General features: G+C 38.8%; 2 protein-coding genes across 8 annotated transcripts in view; both read left to right on the top strand.

Annotated features, from left to right (window-relative positions):
- LOC308063974 (growth hormone-releasing hormone receptor-like) overlaps positions 1-19,212 on the top strand; it is a 494,830-nt gene that overhangs the window by 351,806 nt on the left and 123,812 nt on the right. The window lies entirely within an intron of this gene.
- Positions 1-19,212, top strand: part of ADCYAP1R1 (ADCYAP receptor type I) — a 155,036-nt gene that overhangs the window by 79,617 nt on the left and 56,207 nt on the right. For all 7 annotated transcript variants that reach the window (XM_080387700.1, XM_080387701.1, XM_080387704.1 and 4 more), the window contains one exon: positions 11,809-11,916. In XM_080387700.1, coding sequence (XP_080243826.1) covers positions 11,809-11,916 — 108 coding nt within the window. The remainder of the gene's footprint in view (positions 1-11,808; positions 11,917-19,212) is intronic.

Raw genomic sequence — 19,212 nt, 5'->3', positions numbered from 1 at the left:
TTTGTATTTCTTTTTTAACCCATCTCTAAATTCTCTACACCAATCAGTCTCTGACTTATAGCAGCTTACGGATGTTACATAGGTATGTCTCTGACTTACAAGACTTATAGACTTATAGATGGTGTTGAAGAAAATCATTGACCATTGGAATTAACTCCTGTCCTCATTTCAGCTGGGATAGAGTTAACTTTGTTCCTAGTAACTGGCACACTGCTGGGTTTGGGGTTTAGTAATATAACGTTGATAACACGCTGATGGTTTAGTTGCTGCTGAGCTGTGCTTACTCTAAACCGAGGACTTTTCAGTGTCCCGTGCTCTGCCAGTGAGCAGGGGCACAAGGAGCCGGGAGGGAGCAGAGCCAGGACAGCTGAGCCTGACTGGCAGGAGGGACATTCTATACCACAGAGTGTCATGCCCAGTATGTAAACTGGGGGGAGTTGTTTTGGGGGGTCTGATTGCTGCCTGGGGACCGGCTGGGCATCGGTCAGTGGGTGGTGAGCAACTGTACTGTGCATCAGTTGGATTTCTTGGGGTTTACTCCTCTCTCTTGTTGTTTTTCCTTTTCCATTACTATTATTGTTGTTGTTATTATTACCATTTCTATTTTATGTCGATTATTAAACTGTTCTTGTCTCAACCCATAAGTTTTATCTTTTTCCGACTCTCCTCCCCATCCCACCAGCAGGAGGGAGGAGTGAGCGAGCACTGCTGGTGCTTCGCTGCCAGCTGGGGTTAAACCACAACTCCTCATTTACAGGAGTAAGCACAAGGAAAATGAGGGTCTGCAGACACTTTTTCCCCAGATGTGGTTAAAATCCACATTATTCCCAAAATACCACTTCCTGCGATGACTACTGTAATGGCTTTTATGGAGGTGGTGACTAAACCAGCAGTGCTGGGGGTTTGAAGCATATCTCTATATGTTACTGATGTTACTGGTCATCTACCATAAATTGTTAAGTAGCGATGGCAGCCTCAGTACTCTCTGATGACTATCCCCTGTTTCTTCCTGTATCCTTCCAGCCTTTAGACAGAGAGACAGATCCACCACGCTTGTTCTGATCTAAGGGCAAGCAAAGGGAAATTATCTTGTCTGTAGTGATTCAGATTTTGCATTGCCACCACTGTAATTTTGGGCCTTTCCGTGTCCACTTTCTATGGCTTTCTGGGCATTTTCAGTTTCATCTAATGTTTCATGTGTCTAAACATCAGAAATGTTTCTGACCTCTTCCTGTGTCTCATGATATTTATGGGGTTTTGTTTTTCTTGTTCTTTACTACAAGCTCTTGGCAGATTTTGTATTTTGTACCCTACACAGTAGAATTGTGAGCAGTCTGTACACGTTTACTTTTTCTGGATTAAATTTATATGGCCTCTGCTTGCTGGTGATAGTGCTGGTCTGGATGTGATGGCACCTCTCTTTTCATGTATTGATACTCCTCACATTGCCTTTTCACTGATTTAGGATCGTAACCTGTCCAGAACAAGGTGTATCTCTTTATATACATTTACTTTTGACAAGAAGGCATCTAGAAGTTGGGAACTTACTGAATATTAATATAATTTCCTTTAGTTTCTTTCATAGTGACGAAAATTTCCCAGACGTATGCAAATCCTTGCGAGGCTGGGTTGCATTTAATTTTCAGTGTTATTTTTTTCTACTCTCTGAATACATTGCGGGCAGTCAGAGAAGTTTGATATGAAACAAAAGACGGGCTTTGTTAAATTCTGACATTGTTATTGAATCACACCTTCGCTTCAAGATTTCTTACTCAGTTACTCCAAATGCTTGAACAAAATACGGCTTCTGTCTTCCTGTTCAGGAGTATGAAATGTGATATGTTAACATGCCTCTTAACAGAGTATGAACTGGCTTTTTATAATGTATTTATTTCCTTTGTTTCCTCCACTAGATCATAAGGTCCCATGGGCTCTAATAAGGAATTTTTTGACTCACCAGTAGAACAATTTCCAGGAGAGATTATGGAATTTACACACTGGAAAAAATTAAGTTAATTCAGTCATTGCTCATTCTCAGAAGATTTGAAGGAATAAACAAGGAATAAATGCCTCTCAGGAGTATCAATGTTGGCGTCACTCTGGTTACATCAGGAACGAATTTGGCCCAAGATCAGTTATAAGTTATCTGCTACTACAGAAGTGCCTTTTCCATAGATATAATTTTATTTATAAACAATAGAAAAGCAAGAAAGTTGGGATGACAGGAGTCTGACTGTGAAGGGGCAGCTTGCTTCTGAGCTCGGTTACAGCTCTTCTTCTAGAGATTGTTTAGCTTTCAGTGCACCATTTATTTTGTTTTCCAGTTGTAAAAAGAGCAGAAAATCTTCTTACCTCCAGAGCTACCATGAAACCTTAATAATGATACTGTGTAAATTCCTTTGAGGTAACTTTGTATATGTATAACAGACTTTAATATAAGATTTTAAATTATCTGTGATACAGACTTGAGGTCAGTTGTTATTTTCAGTTCTTTCATGTCTGTCTACCTTCTTTGGTCTAATTAGCCTTTAAGAAACAAGTCATAAGTCCTGATAGATGTTATTGATTAGGCAACTGTTGATCTCAGCCTGTGCCTGAATAAGTCCTCTTGAAAATCCTGTTCTACTACATTGGGATTTTTCTAAGACTGAAGGGAAACCCCATGCCCAGAGACTGTTTCAAGATTTGTGTCCCATTTTAGTCCCACTTCAGTGCTGCTGTGAGATTAGTTGGAAACTAACGAATCAAAAAGCTGTGTTATCATTTTTTTCATTTGTGACAGAACAGATTTGAATCCCTGAATTTGTTACTGGGAAACCTCAACGCTCAGCAGACCTGCTAGTAAATCGTCCCATCTTCTCCCATGCAACCAAATGGTCTCTCCATTTTCAAAGGCAGGCATACTCCAAAACACCAAAAAGATGCTGCAAAAAAGCTCTGCTTCCTCTATATCCATAGAAACTAGTTATCCTAGTGATCTTTACAGATGTTTTCTTCACAGGTCCATAAATCTCATAATGGGCCAAGTATCACGACTCAGTGGGTGGTGCAAGTGGCAATGAACTGTTCAGCTGTACAGCTTGGAAAGATTCCTTACCTACAGCCCGAGTTGAAAGCCAGGGTTCACTGTGAGGTACTTCAATACTTGTGGGGAAATAGGTAAAAAAAAAGGGTTTAAAATACATATATATTATATATAAAATTTATATATAATATAAATATAATATATACATATATTTATATATATTAATTTCTATCCAGCTGCTCCATCACCACAACCAATTCTAGGCTTAGTTAATATTGTTAATTGAAACTATTCAAAAAGGTAAGATGCAGCTGATGGCACTACAACCTGTTGTCCTTAGTTAATCGCTTTTTATGGGGCAGGTTGTGCCTGTGAAGGGATGGATCTATTCGGGTAGGATCCGACAGAGGAAGATAAGGCTTTGTGGAGGAGGAATACATCTTTCTAGTTCTTACTCCATTGCTTTCTTCTAAACTGTGTCTTAAATTTGCAGACTTCAGCCAGTATTTTTACTGTGCTCTTCCCAGAAATTACTGTGAGCCCAGTCACTCCAGGACTAAAATTTGTAGCATTGTGGTGTCTTGCGAGGCACTGGTGGAATCACCTCCTCTTGTCTCAGCTTGGAGAATTAATGAAAGACAGATTTGATAAAGAAAATTCTTTGATCTCCTCTTCTCCTAGGAAGGGAAGGAAGTGAGTCAGAATGGCGTGGTGCTGGGGTAGAATGACAGTGGTTCCAGCTGCCACCAGCAATTAAAGAAGTGAGGGGTACCAGCTGCTGCCAGGCAAGGCTGCCTCCAGCAGTACCCCATGATCTCACATAACCCGTGGCCTGAGTGATGCCAGATCACCTGCAGCTGGTGAGCTTGGCACCAGCTCAGGTTCTGGCAGCTTGTAAGTGTCATTCTGTCCTCCAGCAGTGTTGGAATAAAATCTCCCAGGTTTTTGGAGTAATTTCACAGTCTCTCTACCTCTAGAGCAGCAAAGTGGTAACATTCTTGTAAGTGAATAACCAGTCTTTTTTATTGTATTTAAAGAAGGTTTGTTTTGTTGGTGGTGGGATTTTGTGTGTGTGTGTGTGTTTTGTGTTTTTTTTTTTGTTTTGTTTTGGGGTTTTGTTTGTTTGTTTGTTTGTTTGTTTTAAATACCTCTCAATTTCCCAGATTATTGGCTTTTCAATCTTCTGTATAATTAGACAAATAAATGTTCCAAGGATTTTGCCCAACTGAAGTTTCCCTTTAAAACTCTCCAAAGCTCACCTAAGGCCAATTGGTTGGCAGCACTTAAAGCATTCTGGAGATTTTCTTGGCAAGTAACAATGCAAGAACAGCAATAAGCATGAGCTTAGAATAAATATCCTGTGATTGTAAAGAATTAAACAGCTTTAGAAGAAGGAAGAAGGTTTATACCTCTCTAATTACAGATAACAGCTCCTGTCATTTAAAGGCTGATCTTTTTCATCTATAAAATGTTCAAGGGGAAAAAAACCCACCACCTTGGTGTTAACATTTCCTTTTGAGGTGTGAATGTTTCATGTGGGACATAGACAAAATGTTTCATCCTTTCGAGGGAGGTAGTTCTAATAGTTCAATTTTTATATGAATGAGGTCTTCATTCTCTTTTTGCCTCTGTAGATCGTGGTCAAACGGTGACTTGTGTGTGTATTTGTAACTACTTTTCCCCCCACTAAAATAGTAGGAATAAAGATAGAGTTCTAATTTATAACGTGGTGTGTGGCTCAGTCCCAAAGTGGTCAGAAGGTGAACCAAGGTCCCCGAGTGATGCAAAATATCCAAACCAGGTGACATTATCTCTCGAACTCTGGTAAAAATTACTAGATTTCAGTTCTAAAATACGCAATTTATGCTTGGCAAATGCAAAGCACTGTTTGGGAGCTGAAGCCTGCTATCTTCAGCTCATCTTTTTTAACTGTTATACTATGAAACCCACCATTCCAATCAAAGAAAAGCCATGTTTCTATTTCTTTCACTTTTAGTTTTTATATAATCTAGGATTAACTTGGTACATAAGAAGAGAAATATGTCAAATAATTTTGTCCAATGTTCTCCTTCGTAAATTAAGCTGATATTTTAAATAGTTCTTTGAAAACAGTGCTGCATTTGATGTCTTAGATCTCTGAAAATGTCATCCCATAAAACAACTCACTTTACTGATAATAATGTACCAGTACAAAATGCGATCATAGTTTATATAATTATCATTATGTACGCAGTTGCTTCTAAATAGATATCATATATATGGTTGCATAACTTTATACCAGTGGCAGCAGCTGTCTAAAGAAAGGTAATGGAAAATATTAAGGTGAGACGACTGCTGGTAAGTTTTACCACAGTTTATTTTTTTTTCATGTATGGCCCTAGCTGAATCGCACTATATATGTTGAATTCCACAGATCTAATTACAGCTGTTTTAAGCCTAAGATTAAGCTTTCTCTTTATGCCTCTTCTAATCAATGGAAGAAAATACGTATTGCCATAAGATAATTTATCCTAGAAACCCTCTAGCAGTGCCCTCCAGAGATGTCTGTTTTTCTTCATGCGCTGTAAAAACAATGTAGAAGAACTCGGCTCAGGCTTACATATGTATTTTTTTATATCATTAAGGTGAATGAGTACAATTAGACCAAGTAAGGTGCATCTTGGTACAACAGTAACAAAATTTGGACAGATGAATAAATTCTTAGTGCAATAGCTGGTCCAGATGACATATATGCTGAGAGAATCAATAGGCTTTGTTCACATAATTCCAAAATCTCCAATCAGGAGCAGAACTGGGAAGGAAAAAACTTGTCCTTTTTCGCTGCTCAGCTTCCCCTTGTACTCAGTTTTTCATGCCAGCTTTTTATATAAGACATTTTAAGGAAGGAATAACTTTTCTTTTTCCCTGTGCATGATCAAGTATTCTCTTTTCCAACATGAAATGTCTTCCTTTAGTGGTTTTTCCCACTTTGTGTGTGGGATTATTTTTTTTTTCCCCTCCCCTTTTATAACTTGGTCTAGAACTTCAGTTGATGTTTCTTTTCTACTCTCTTATGGCCTGGACTTTCAAAAGAGATTATTGAATCTGAAAGTGTTATAAACTTGCTGCCTGACTCAAGACACTTATAGAACCACCATCTCTGTAATAGAGGCTCCTATAAGATACCTTTACTTTGAAATGTCAATTACTTTTGAAAATCTAGGCCCCATATCCAGGCCACACTTAAACCTTTATTTATTTTGGTATTTACCTAGATTTATGAAAGAACAGAGAACACCCAACCCATATTCCCCCTCTCTGAAAGGCTTGATATGTAGTATGCCCTTTAAAAGTTACTGTGCATCGCATAATTCAGTTTAATATGCTGGCTTGTAACATTACGTTTCCTTTGATATGACTCTCCTGAAGGCAATATGACCTTGAACGTAATATTTTAAAATAATAAATGAGGAGAGGAACTGAAAATCAAACCAAATGCTGTAAGCCAAAGGGATGGATTTTCATCTCTAGGCTTTTTTTCCATACACGAAAAATACAGACGCCTAACATTTATGTGTTTAATTTTTTTCTTGATTTTCCAAGGAGAGATGTTTTATGCAAATTCTTGTCTATTCCCTTTTGTCTGTGTATGAATCTAGAAAACCCTTTGGCCATTGTCCTGCCATCCCTTTTTTCATTTCCCCCTTCCACCCAATAATTTTGAGTCCACTGAATAAAGCCAGCAACATCTGACAGAGGTGAACTACTCTCAAAGCTACAAATTCCTATATAATTTGTGAAAATGGTGTACTGAGTGCAAGAAAGATGTCAAAATAATTATTTTCATGGAGAGGGAGACAGGCAGGACTTTTACCTGCTTTATTAAGAGGAGTGAATGGGTGAATAGTGAATTACTACATAGGGTCTTGCCATCCAAAAAATACATCACTCTTTTTGCACGTTCTCTTGCCAAAAAGCAGAGGCGAGAAGGAGGCGTTTTGCACTAGGGCAGGATAAAGACATGGGAGGATGTCATGGATACTGTAAAGAGGGTGGAGTGTAAATGATGGTATTGCGGTAGAGGCACCATGAGAAAACATGACACAAATCTATAGAAAAATAAAGGTTTGTACATAGTCCTGGTGGCATAGTGACTCTATGCTGGGGGAAGAAAACAGGCTTTATTATCAGGGGCTTTAAAGTGAGGTCCATTCCTTGAACTCAGTGAACTTCAGCTATGGGGCTGCCTAAAACCTGGTTTTAAAGCTAGCCACTCTCAAGGCAGCCCTAGACAGAGGAAAAAAAGAAGGTAAGGGACCATAAGCAATTTCAGAAGAGCTCTTTATTACTGCTATTCTGCCAGCATGGCTTGTTTTGCGTTTTAATTTTTTTTTCCTCTTGGTGCTTGTCCAGATCTTTCAGGTAAGAAGGGAGCATTTCAGCTACTAGAAATAGCACGTTAAAGAGAAAGTGTTTTGCTCAGAGGTGCCTAATTTGAAGGACAGGATGGGATCAAGGTTTGTGTAAACCTTCATGGAGAGGAGATGACTAGAATGGTTTTAGTGCTAGGTGTAACTTTAAAAAAGCATAAGATGATCCTGAAAACAATAAATAACATAGTTTCCTCCTTGTTATGAAATTTGGCCTTTCTGTGAAAGAGTTGTTCTATTTCAGTGGCTGCCAAGTCAGGTCCATCCTTAGGTATATAAGGCAACCCCTCAGCTTCAACAGTATTGAATTTAAACTTAGGTGTCATGGGCTTCATGTGAAATCTATATTAAATCCATGTTGTGCTTCAGCTGAAATCAGGACTCTGTTTTTTGCAGTACATTTCTCAAGAACAGTAAAAAGTGCATCCAGCCACAGGGGCTGTGCAGTCTAAACACAAGTTTTATCTTGCGTTTACAAGAAGAAGCTTGAGACAGAGATGTAGGGTTTATCATGTGGCTTTTTGTAAGCAGACGCTATGGTTTGCCTGTGGTTTCGATAATTGCTCAGGAGCTGTATAGCTATGCTGGCACCATTTACGGCCTGCAGCAACGTGTCTCAGCCCTCACCTGGACTCCTTTGCTCAGAATCAGAAGGTGGCTAAGGGAGGCTGCACAGCCACTGGCCAGCCCTCTGCCCAGAGGGCACACTGGTTCCTGTCTCCTCCAAAAAAACGCATAGATCCTATAGGGAATACAAACTATATATAGGGAATACACACTCCAGCCATTTAATAGGCAGCTGTCTAGACCGAGCTATTCCCTAACCTTATTCTACCAAGTGTAGTCAGTGGAGAGATGGAATTAGACTTTACAGGGTGGTTCACCACCACTGCCACCTTGAAAATGGGGTTATATCTATCTGGAGTTTCTCTCTCCATGAACAACAGAGGAAACCTTGTTTAGCTGAATAGGGTAAGTCTTAGCCATCCAAAGTTAAACCAATCCTGTGTAAACCTATAGTAGAATCATCATTTTGTGTTTTCTCAAAAGTCAGTGACAAGGAATACGGACTCACAAAGAATAATCCAGCCCATGGAAGAAGAGGTAACTAGCTAAATAAGATGAAGCATTCTTCTATCCATGCTACAAAGAGGGCATAAGTACTTACTCAAGACCAGATGCCAAGCTTTACACCACCTATGTTAGCTGAGATGAATCACACAGCATTTACCAAACGAGAATTTCAGTCTGCAGGTTGCAGTGCAGACATGGGAAAGGAAGCACAAATTCTGCCTTCCTGCACAGTAACTTGTTTTCAAGACCATCCTATAGTAAGGTCACCATTTTTAATTTCTTTTTTTCACGCTGGTCCACATGAAATCTTAATCTTTAGAACTATTTCTTGTTACTGATTTCTAACATGCTAAGAACAAGGAAAATTTGCCCACTTGAGCCAGCACCTTGCTGCTTGCAGTATCTGAGCTACCTCTTTCAAAGCTAGCTTGGGCATCCCTCCGTCACACGGCAATGGAGACATACTGTCAGTGCCAGAGGAGAGCCCCGCTGTGCAGTTTCACACTCAAGTCACATTGATTTCCGTGGGCAGATTTCACCCAGCAGGAGTTGCTGGCTGTATCATGGTTTACAAATGTAAGGGGATTGTGCACGCTGACCTTTATTCCATGTAAATTTTTTGTCATCTTCTTGCTTTTCAGAATTGTTTGTTTCAAATATACTTTTCCAGCCAGGACCAGGCAACATTCTCACTGATAGTGAATTCTTTCTGATCTCCATCACTCACGTATTATAGTAACAAAGACAAATTACTTGACTCTCTGCTTCTCTCTCTCTTCCAGTGTCAGCACATCAGTGCTTTCTAGCACAATGAACTTATAATGTCTTTTTAAATGGGGTTATTTCTTAGCTCTGCATGATATTACCACAAAAGCAGCCACCTGGCATAGCTGAATTTGATACACAGTGCTATAAAATATGTATTCCACGTCTACACTATCCTTTTTGCAGTATGAGGATTTCTTTGCGTTTCTCTAGGATGATTTGCAATATCTATTAGTATCACAGTGTTTGGAAGACAACTGATGTCAAAGTAATAATAAGAAAGCTTTCCCTATTCCTATCAAGCCCATTTAATTTGAGCAAGCAAGGCTAGCAGGTGTTTCTCAGAAGATCTCATTAGCCACTTTGATTGTCTCTAACACCTCTTGTAAGCAAATGTCTCATTACCATGGATATTTACATATCCTCTACTTTTGTACAGATTGCCATACATCAGTAAACTATAAACCTATTACTGCATGTCTTCAGATTTACATGGTAAATACAGTTCCTACTGTGTGGACAGACACTAGCTATCAAACCCAATAAAATCTAACAGCACTCAATGTGATCTTGATTTCCATCTTTAGTATATTAGCTGTATCATGAAACTTTTCAAATGCCAGTGTCTGAGCCTTTTGGAGATGTTCTAGTGAATCATAACATTTACACAATGAGATCCTCAACTGGCAAAGGAAACAACCTGGGGTAGGAGTAGAAAAAAGGGAGGAGGAGGAGGGGGAAATGTAAAGGATTCCTTTTTGCCAGCTCCTGCGAGGATTTAATGAATATTTTTTCAGTAATATTTTATTTTGGTGGGTCTGGCAAGGCTCAGGGATTTTTATCAAATAGGGCCAGGATTTTATATGGTTATTAATTTATACTATGTAATCTGACGCTGCATCCTTTACTTGGAAAGCGTGATTATCAGCTGCTTAGCATATGCCATCATTGTGACATCCTAACAGTGTTGTTTGACCCTGACATAATTCTTAAACACTGTAACTGCCCTATCTACCACACATGGTAGTATCTGGCTTATGTTTTTGTGAGAAAACACAGGGCTTGATTCCCTGCCACTGAAGGTGATGGAAAAAATACAATTCCAGCTCTGTCAGCATACATTCTCCACTGACAGAAATCTGCTACTATCACCTAAGTTGAGAAAGCCCACACTGTTTTTATAAGTTTATCACCCATACCTCATTATGCTGTACTTGTGCCAGTCTGAAAGTATGACACTTTGAAGTAGTATCCACTTTTACCAAAGATCTTATTTTTCTTGGCACGTAGCCAAAGAGAGAGCATATTAACAGAAAAACACTTAGAAAATCCTGGAGCTCGCAGCTTTTAACAGTTGATAAGATGATGTACTCTATCTTAACCTCAAATGCAAATAAGCAGTGGAGATATTCAGATGCAGTTTTTCTTTCTTTTCCTGCTGAGGTAGAAGATGATTCTCATTTGAGATTCCTGTACTAAGTCATTTTTTTAAACATAAATAGGAAATCTGAGAGATTGTGCTGATTTTTTTCTGTGCAATTCATCTGTCTTCTGGGTTTGTCAGCTAGGAAGATGGAGGTTTACAAAATTACTGGAGGGCTTTTGCTTCCTGAAAGCTAGTGGTGGTTTGTCACTCTGACACAGTGATCAGAAAGAAGCAGGAGCTGGGCTTTTTAATTCTATTTACAATAGCACATGGGACCTGAATTTTTCCTGTATACTAAACTCCCATCCACAATGGTATCACCTCCTTTTTCTGCATGCATGTATCAGGAGGCTGGTTCTTTATCCCTCAGTTTTTAGTTCAAAACTTGTTACCTGAAGCCTAATCCCTGAACAGTTGTTAAAGGCATGACTCTGGTTTTAGCTTGTGCAAGAAACCATTAGAAGTCAAAATCATCCTTTTGACATCGTGAGTTTATATTCTCTAGAGCAAAGACCACAGTAAAGAGAGTGAATGATATTATAACAGTTCTTTACTGAGGAAGGATGTTCCTATTCCCAGTATTTTTTTTAAAGAAAATAGAAAGCATGAAAGAGGTGATCTTCTCTCACATATCCACAAAACTGGCTGCAGGATGAAGCAGAATCAGTTTTTCAGTTTCCAGTCATCTCCCTAGGTCAAATTCCAAAATGTGCCAGTACCCAACTTTTGACGAGGATTAGGGCCAACAGAAATTCATAGAATTTAAAGCAAAGGTGTGATCCATAAATAAAGACACCTTAACCCAGCACTATTGAAAAATAGTTAAATGGCAGCAGATTTTATGCTCAAGGGAAATTTTTTTCCTAGTATATGTTAGAGTGATTTAACTGGGACTAAGAAATGTCATATGTGAGGGCAGAGCCTGGCCATTAGTGTTCCATGCATCTACATATTTTATGCTATTTATTCCAGGGATAGCTTATTAGAAAATTATTATTCTAAACAAGAGCATTTTAATATATAGAAGAAAGAACCAAGTATAAAACACAACTATGTGAAGGAGTGAATTTCCATCACTAATGTATATTATTTCTCCTTCACTTCTATAGGATGCCCAGGAATGTGGGACAATATTACATGTTGGAAACCTGCAAGTGTGGGTGAAATCGTCTTTGTCAAGTGTCCTGCACTGTTCAGGTTTATCATCTCTGAAGATGGTAAGGTGCTTTCTCTTTGTTCTTTGCCTCTGCGTGGTAAAGCTGCATGACCAACATGAGTGTAAAAACCTTACTTAGATACTTGCTATAAAGGAAATCCAAGAATACCACAGTGGCCTGGATCTGGGATTCAGTTAAAAAATACTGTAGAAACCCAGGATGTTTGTGTGTAGAGATGTGTGTGTGTGTGCAAGGGTGGGAGGGAATGTGTGAAAAAAGTCTTCACAGGCTATACAACATGAAAATACCTCCAACTCCGGTTGCTACAGGGGGTGTTCTGTCCTCGAGTCTCCAATGAAATCAATGAGACCTGAAACCGTGTTTGGGTGTTGGATAACTAATCACATTCAAACCTATTTTAGAAAATAACTAAAACTCAGAGTGGGTTCTGCTCATGCTTAAGGAGAGCATAAGCATGAGATGATCGATGTGAGGAGCTCCCATGTTGGGAGTCCAGGGAAGAGTCAGTGGGAGTTAAAGATTCCTGGAGAGATGCAGAAGGTCCATCGTGCCTTTCTGTGGTCTGTAGAAAGTAGACTTCAGTGTCCTTCTGTCCCTTGCAGCTGGCATCAGCAACTAAGCAAGCAAATGAAAGATCAGAAATTTGGGCTGTTCCTGCTTCCAGAATGCATCGCTGTCTAACAAAGTTGTCCCTTGTCTTGCAAAAAATACTGCAGATGGTCAGCGAGGCTGGTGCATTTTCTTCTGCTACCACTTCAGGCCTGGAGCAAAAGTCCCATGCATTCACCATGCTTATTAACCAAACTCTATTAGACCCCAGCTTCAATCCATGTATAACCAGTCACTGTTCCCAAACGAGCTGGTATTAAAAGGAGAACATATCTTAGCAGTAAGACTATTTGACCTAGTTAATAATATTATGTAGTGCTTTTTAATGGGAAGCATCTCTGTGCAAACTACTGATTGCATGATACAAAAACCCCCTTGTCCTTTCTCGATTGTTTTCTAATTTTGTATTTTTATTTTTTTTACCTTTGAAATGCATGAAAAATTGCCAGGGAAAAATGCGGATATGTGGACAGGAGGCAATAACTATTAAGTTGTTCACAGCAGATATATAGATTGATTAGATGTTCTTTTGAAATTCTTTCTTTTTTTTGTTTTTGTGTGTGTGTGATTTCATGACATCTGCTTCCCAGCTGAATGACTGAGAGAGGCTGTCCTCCCATCAATGTATCTAACAACAAGCTTTTCTTTGCAATTAACACAATTTTGTCCATCACCTCCCAGAACCCATCTCTGCTACTGCAGATCACTTTATTGTCCATTGAGAAACAAGTTCATCATTGTCCCCAAGGATCCTTTTCCCTAAAGATTATTTTCCCAATTAATTATTTATAGTTTTGAGTCCAAAATTTGCCTTTTCTGCATTGCCACACACAGAACGCTATTTGTGGGAGATGGTGTTTCATAGACAGCTCCAGGAATGCTGAAATCCTCACCTTTACATACATCCATTTGAACTCATCTAGACACTGAAGCAAGTAGAAATGATCTTGTGAAATGGAAAGGAATTTGATGGTGATCATTATCTCATCTAAATTTAACCATATGAAACTTGAGGGGTTTCGCTATATGAGTCCTCTAGACTCCATCTGCAGTCAGTGGAGAGAAAGAGACCCACAGAGGGCAATTTCTGTTATTCCAAGAGACACAAGGCAAATCATGCCTTGGAGATACTTCTTTATCCAGCAAGTACTAAGGGCAATTTGCTTAAAATAGGCACCTAACTTTTGAATGGGCAAAGATTAGTTTCTCTTTAAATGATCAGGTATAAAAACATACTTTATACTGCAATTCTGTGTGTTTTAGTTATAGCCAGTATAATTAAACACAATCTTTACCGCTGTAATACTGGTTTAGTATTGACTTGGTGGGTACAATAGCACTTACTGAGCTATCCGTGTTTAGCGATAATAGAAAAAAAACATCATGCCAGCATTCATTAGGGTTTATATCTAGTGTGGGTAAGGAAACGTCCATCCCTCTTTCAGGCTGGTTGCTTTTTGGTGGGTTTGGGTTTTCTCAGTTTCAGTTCTCTGTGATTTTGTAATCAATTTTTGTTGACTACTTGTCATTCAGCCTGATGGTCAAACCAATTCTGGTCATCCTTAATGCAGGATACACACCCAACCAAAAGTTTTCACTATCTGGTTAACAGCAATGCTTGCAGCCTGCAGGCAAAATACTTTAATGTTATTTATTGCACATCAGCAGATGGCTGATACATTGTCATCTTCTGATATAACTGCAGGAGGCCTGTTGCTCTAGACAGTCCATCTGAATTTCCATTAGGACCTCTCCTTTTCAGTGGTTTGTAATCTAAATCCCCTACATACCCTCAAGCTACAGTGTGCTAACACATGGTAACATCTCTTTTCTCTCTCTCCCTGCCTGTTTTGGATGCAATGCTTAGCAATATTGCTAATTTAATACTATGGAGAGTAGTGCCATGTACATCTACGGCACAAAAAATCTCCCCTGCTGCCAACCAGTCCACACAACTCTGCCATGGACCTTTTAACTATTCTTTATTTCAACAGATGTCTCTGACACTTTTATTTATATTCCACACAAATATGTTACCTTTTCATTTTTACTGAAGACATTTCTTTTCCATGGTGCTATCATTTCTAAAATAGTTAAGGCTATGAGGACTCCTGAGAAATGAAAAAAAAAATAGAATATTTTGGGTTGGAAGGAACCTTTAAAGGTTATCTAGTCCAACCTCCCTGCAACGAGCAAGGATATCTTTAGCTAGACTGGGTTTCTCGGACCCTGTCTAGAGCACCTCAGCCTTCTCCTCATCCACTGTTACCAGTTTGCCAGTCTTGCTCATCACGGGGGATACACTTTCTTTGACCTTCCTTTTCTCACTGACATACCTATAGAAACCCTTCTCATTATTCTTTGCATCCCTTACCAAGTTCAGCTCCAGCTGTGCCTTGCTCTTCCTGACTTCATCCCTACACAACCAGGCAGTGCCCCATACTCTTCCCAAGATACCTGTCCCTACTTCCACTGCCTGTGCATTTCCCTCTTGCCCTTGAGTTTGGCCAGCAGGACCTAACTGAGCCATGCCAGCCTCTTGCCTTCCTTTCCTGTTCTTTTACACCTGGTGATCAAGAGCTCTTGCACCCTATGGAAAGCATCCTTAAAGATCTGCCAGCTCTGTTCTGCCCCCTTGCACCTGAGGAGCGTCTCCCAGGGGTTCCTATTAATTCCTTGAACAGCTGGAAGGTTGCTTTCCTGAAATTCAGGGTTCTGACTTTACTCTTTGCCTGACCCATATCCCTCAGGACTGCAGACTCCACCAATGCATGATCACTGCAGCCCAGGCTGCCCCTAATCCCAACATCACCAATGTCACCTAAGTCATCTCCCTCCTCAAGGACAAGCTTAGTTCACTATGATCTGTTCCAGAGCTTAACTAACCTGTTAACTGTTAATGGGACTTTTTTTTTTTTTTTAAAAAAAAGTAATATATGCTTAAAAATATATATATAAATATATATATATGAAAAGCTCTTCATAACTAGAGCTATGTAAAGTAACAGGCTGAAGTAATATTTTTAAACTATTTGCCTAGGATTTACAGACTTGTTCACATACTGTACTTCCCATTTGACCTGTAGCAGGGTGATAGTATGACCCTAAGGGAGGAGTAGTCAGTCCAGTGTAAACATATGTCCAGATTTTTTTCATCTCCTTACAGGATCATGATCAAAAGCGACAGCTGTTACCTCTTATAGTGCTGGGTTTGAGGGGGTTTTGGACATCTGTTCAGTAGGAACAAACCCAAGATTCATAATTCATTAGATAAACAAATAAACATTTAATCTGGAGTAGTTTGAAATCTCTACCGATCCAGCTGGGTTTGCACTAGTGACCCCAAGGTGGAAATATCTACATCCATAATCACTCTTGTGAGTGAATCTGCATGAATTTTTACTATCATTGTTGCTAATTATAATTACCCGAGTATATTTGTTTCAATGAGGGCTTAATGAAAAAAGTCACATTTTATGACGGTTCCTTAAATAAAGGGTTATTAGATAACTAAAATGTTTCAAAGACACAGCTAATCACATTTTATAGATTGTTATAGTATCCTCTGGCTGCTGCTATGTTTCTAGAATATGTAACTAGGCTAGGCACTGACACTAATATTTAATAATAGTGCCTTCATTTTTTTTAATACAGCAAAATTTTTATATGACCATAAATCATTTTTACAAATAGTAGCAATAACTTTAAATTATACTTTTTAAAAGTTTGTCCTATGAAGCACTGAAGCACCAGCTGCTTGTATAGGCAAACCATAAGATATGTCAATCTTAAAGAGGGAGTAGGACTTATGTCACTTGGTTTTGGATATCTCTAGGTTATATTTGTAAGTCTGAACGGATCACCTGAATTTCTGGTTTGGTAAATGGAAAGCAATGGGTACTTTTAGAAGATGTTTCCTCTGACCTATCTCAAATGTTTATCTTAAGATGAAGGAAATCGCTGGAAGGGGCTGTCTGTTTTATGAATTTCAGAAAGGAATTTGGCTGCCTCAGCTCAGATGTCTGAGTTCCATATGCAGTAAAATGGGAAGGAAAAAAAAAAAGACTACAAAATAAAAATTAACCAACTGAACTGTCATCTGGAGAGGTGTTTTGTTGAAAAAATATCTATGGATTTGGCTAAAACTACCAGCTGTTACTGCTTTTAATTTTAATTAATAATAATTATTTTTAATGAACAAAATAAAATGAAATAAAAAATAATTATTATTATTAATAAAAAAATCCTGCTCTAGCATTCACTGCAAGTGAACTGCGGAGCAGCATTGGAGCTGCCGTCAACATCATACAGTAAGCCTAATGTTAATTCCCATGTGGTGTGGTTGGTGAGCCTTACTTGAAAAATTTCATTTCACCTCTCTACTCCTCCAAAATCCCAGAAATTTTAATTTCTTTTCAGATGCAGAATGTGAACAAAAAGATCGTTCTCAAAATATCTCCCCATGAAAAAAACATGGGTCCTGAGAGTTTTCTCATCTAGTAGGTTAAGGATTTACAGTGGCATTCCTTCTAAAGGGTTCCTAAATATTAGTATATTTTCCACTTCAGCACTGATTCCTTTGACTGATATACATGAACTCAGTTTTATTCTCACTGGGAGCTACAACCTCCATGGTGTTGCTGTTGTATATCACGCTTTCTCTATGCCTTCCCGGTACTGACTCCGGAGATGACCACTCTAGAACTGGGTATATTTAAAGTATTCTAAGGCATCTTTGCAATGGAAGGGAAAAAAAATAATTGTGTAAAGATGTGATGTTGCATTTCAGTATGACATAGCAAGACCTAGAGATGGTCCCAGCATAATGATCTGTGCTCCCAGCTGCAAGTTTTTCTTTGTTTTGTTCTTTTTCCCTTTTTCTTACAGACAGAGGTGATACTGCATGGCAGTGGAAATCTACAGAACAAGTCTGTGCTTATCTTTCTTTGTCCTGCACAGCTGAGACATTCTGGAATATATAAAGCCACATGACTCATATGGACCAATGGAAGAAACCCAATAGCCAGATCAGAAATGAACATATTTTTAGATCTTTGATTTGTAGTAAAAATTAATACAAATTATAATAGGCAATTGCTGAACTCCACCCTGAGAAAATACTTTCACTCACAAATTCAAATAATATGATTAGCTGTTACTGAACCTTCCAGCAATTCAGAATATTTATCTAGTGCTCAGTTTAGGACGCTACCTGCTGCACCCAAAACAGTATTGCTACAACACCTGGTGTATTATGTAAATATACATAATTTTTACCAAAGACATAAACCACATCTTATCTTGATACCAGGATTAAGGGGTCCTAATTAAAATCCAGTAGAATGAAGAATGTAACCAAGTATTATAGAATTTCAGAGGGAATTATATCCTGTGCTCACCTTTTAGAACCAAAGCAATTGGCTCGCTGCTATTCTGGAAGGTGTATGGCTTCCGTGCTCAGCCAACAAGATTTATTGTCCCTGTGAACAAGGAACTGAAAACAAACTGTTACTGATCCCATCAAAACCACTGGGAGACACTCAAGTACTTTGTCATAAGAACATCAAGCCTCGTACTCTGCACTAGAGATACCATGGGTGGACCATGGGATTTATGAATGCAGGGTTAATTGGATTTGGGAAGCTATCTGTGGGCTTGTTTTGTTTTGGGTTTTTTTCTCTCCTGTCTGAGTTTAAGTGTTATCCCTAATCAAACAGAATAAGATGACAAGAGAAGAGTTAATGAGAAGGGAAGTGATATTGCATGTTCATATGTGAAAAGCCTTTCTGTATCATTTCTGGAGAAATAGTTCTGGTAAAGTCTGTCACTGCTGTCTATATACCACTATGAAAATAGTACCTAACTCCCAAACTGGGTGAAAAGACAAAAGTCGTTTTCTTCCCAAGGTGAAAGCTGCTGAAAATATTTGCAAGTCACAGTTTCTATTAGTTTGGGTTATGTATTGATATTTTTTGATACAGAGAGAAAGAAAAGGTGACTGTTAAAGGTCAGGGGCCTTCTAAACAACAAACTGTATCTGGAAGATTGTGCATTTATTTTCTACTGAAGTAGAAGATGTAGGTTCTCTTTGCTACTAGCTGTAGCATTGCAGCAGACTGAAATTGGAAATTGCATTTGCCTATCAAGTAGGCAAGGCAAAAGATCAATGCAAAGGTCTAGATTTCTATTCAAGTGTATCTTACCCCTGGTGGGTATTTCAACATCCTGCATGAAAACCGAGGGAAGGAAAACATTGGAACCAAGCAGCAGTCTCTGAAAAACAGATATGACCCATTCCCTAGCGTTTTCATCATGGGAATAATAATGAGCCATCAGAGCTTTGTTAGTCTTTGAAGCAACCAGGACTCTGTGCATACCTTAGTTTTATCCTTGGCTTTGTAGAAGATCCTATGAAGCATTCAGAAGCAAGTTCAATACAAAAGTATCTGGGTTTATATATATATATATGCACACACGTATATATCCACACAACAGCTAAAGGTTTTCGGCAGCTTTCAAAGCTGTCTGCAGATTGCATATGTGTTATTGTTGCTTAGTGTTCAGCAAGTCCTAGAAAGAATTGTGTGACGAACAGGTACAAGAGACCTACCAAGTGTGGATGTAAAAATAATGCCTTGCCAATAACCAAGATAATAGTGCTTGCTAGATAACAAGTCCTTTCCTGCTGGTTTTCACCCCTAGGCTTTTCACAGGCAGTAAAGCCAT

This window comes from Falco punctatus (assembly GCF_963210335.1).
Source record: "Falco punctatus genome assembly, chromosome: 4".
Classification (NCBI taxonomy): Eukaryota; Metazoa; Chordata; class Aves; order Falconiformes; family Falconidae; genus Falco; species Falco punctatus.
The sequence above is the reverse complement of the archived record's forward strand: the minus strand, read 5'-3'. Positions and strand labels throughout refer to the sequence as shown.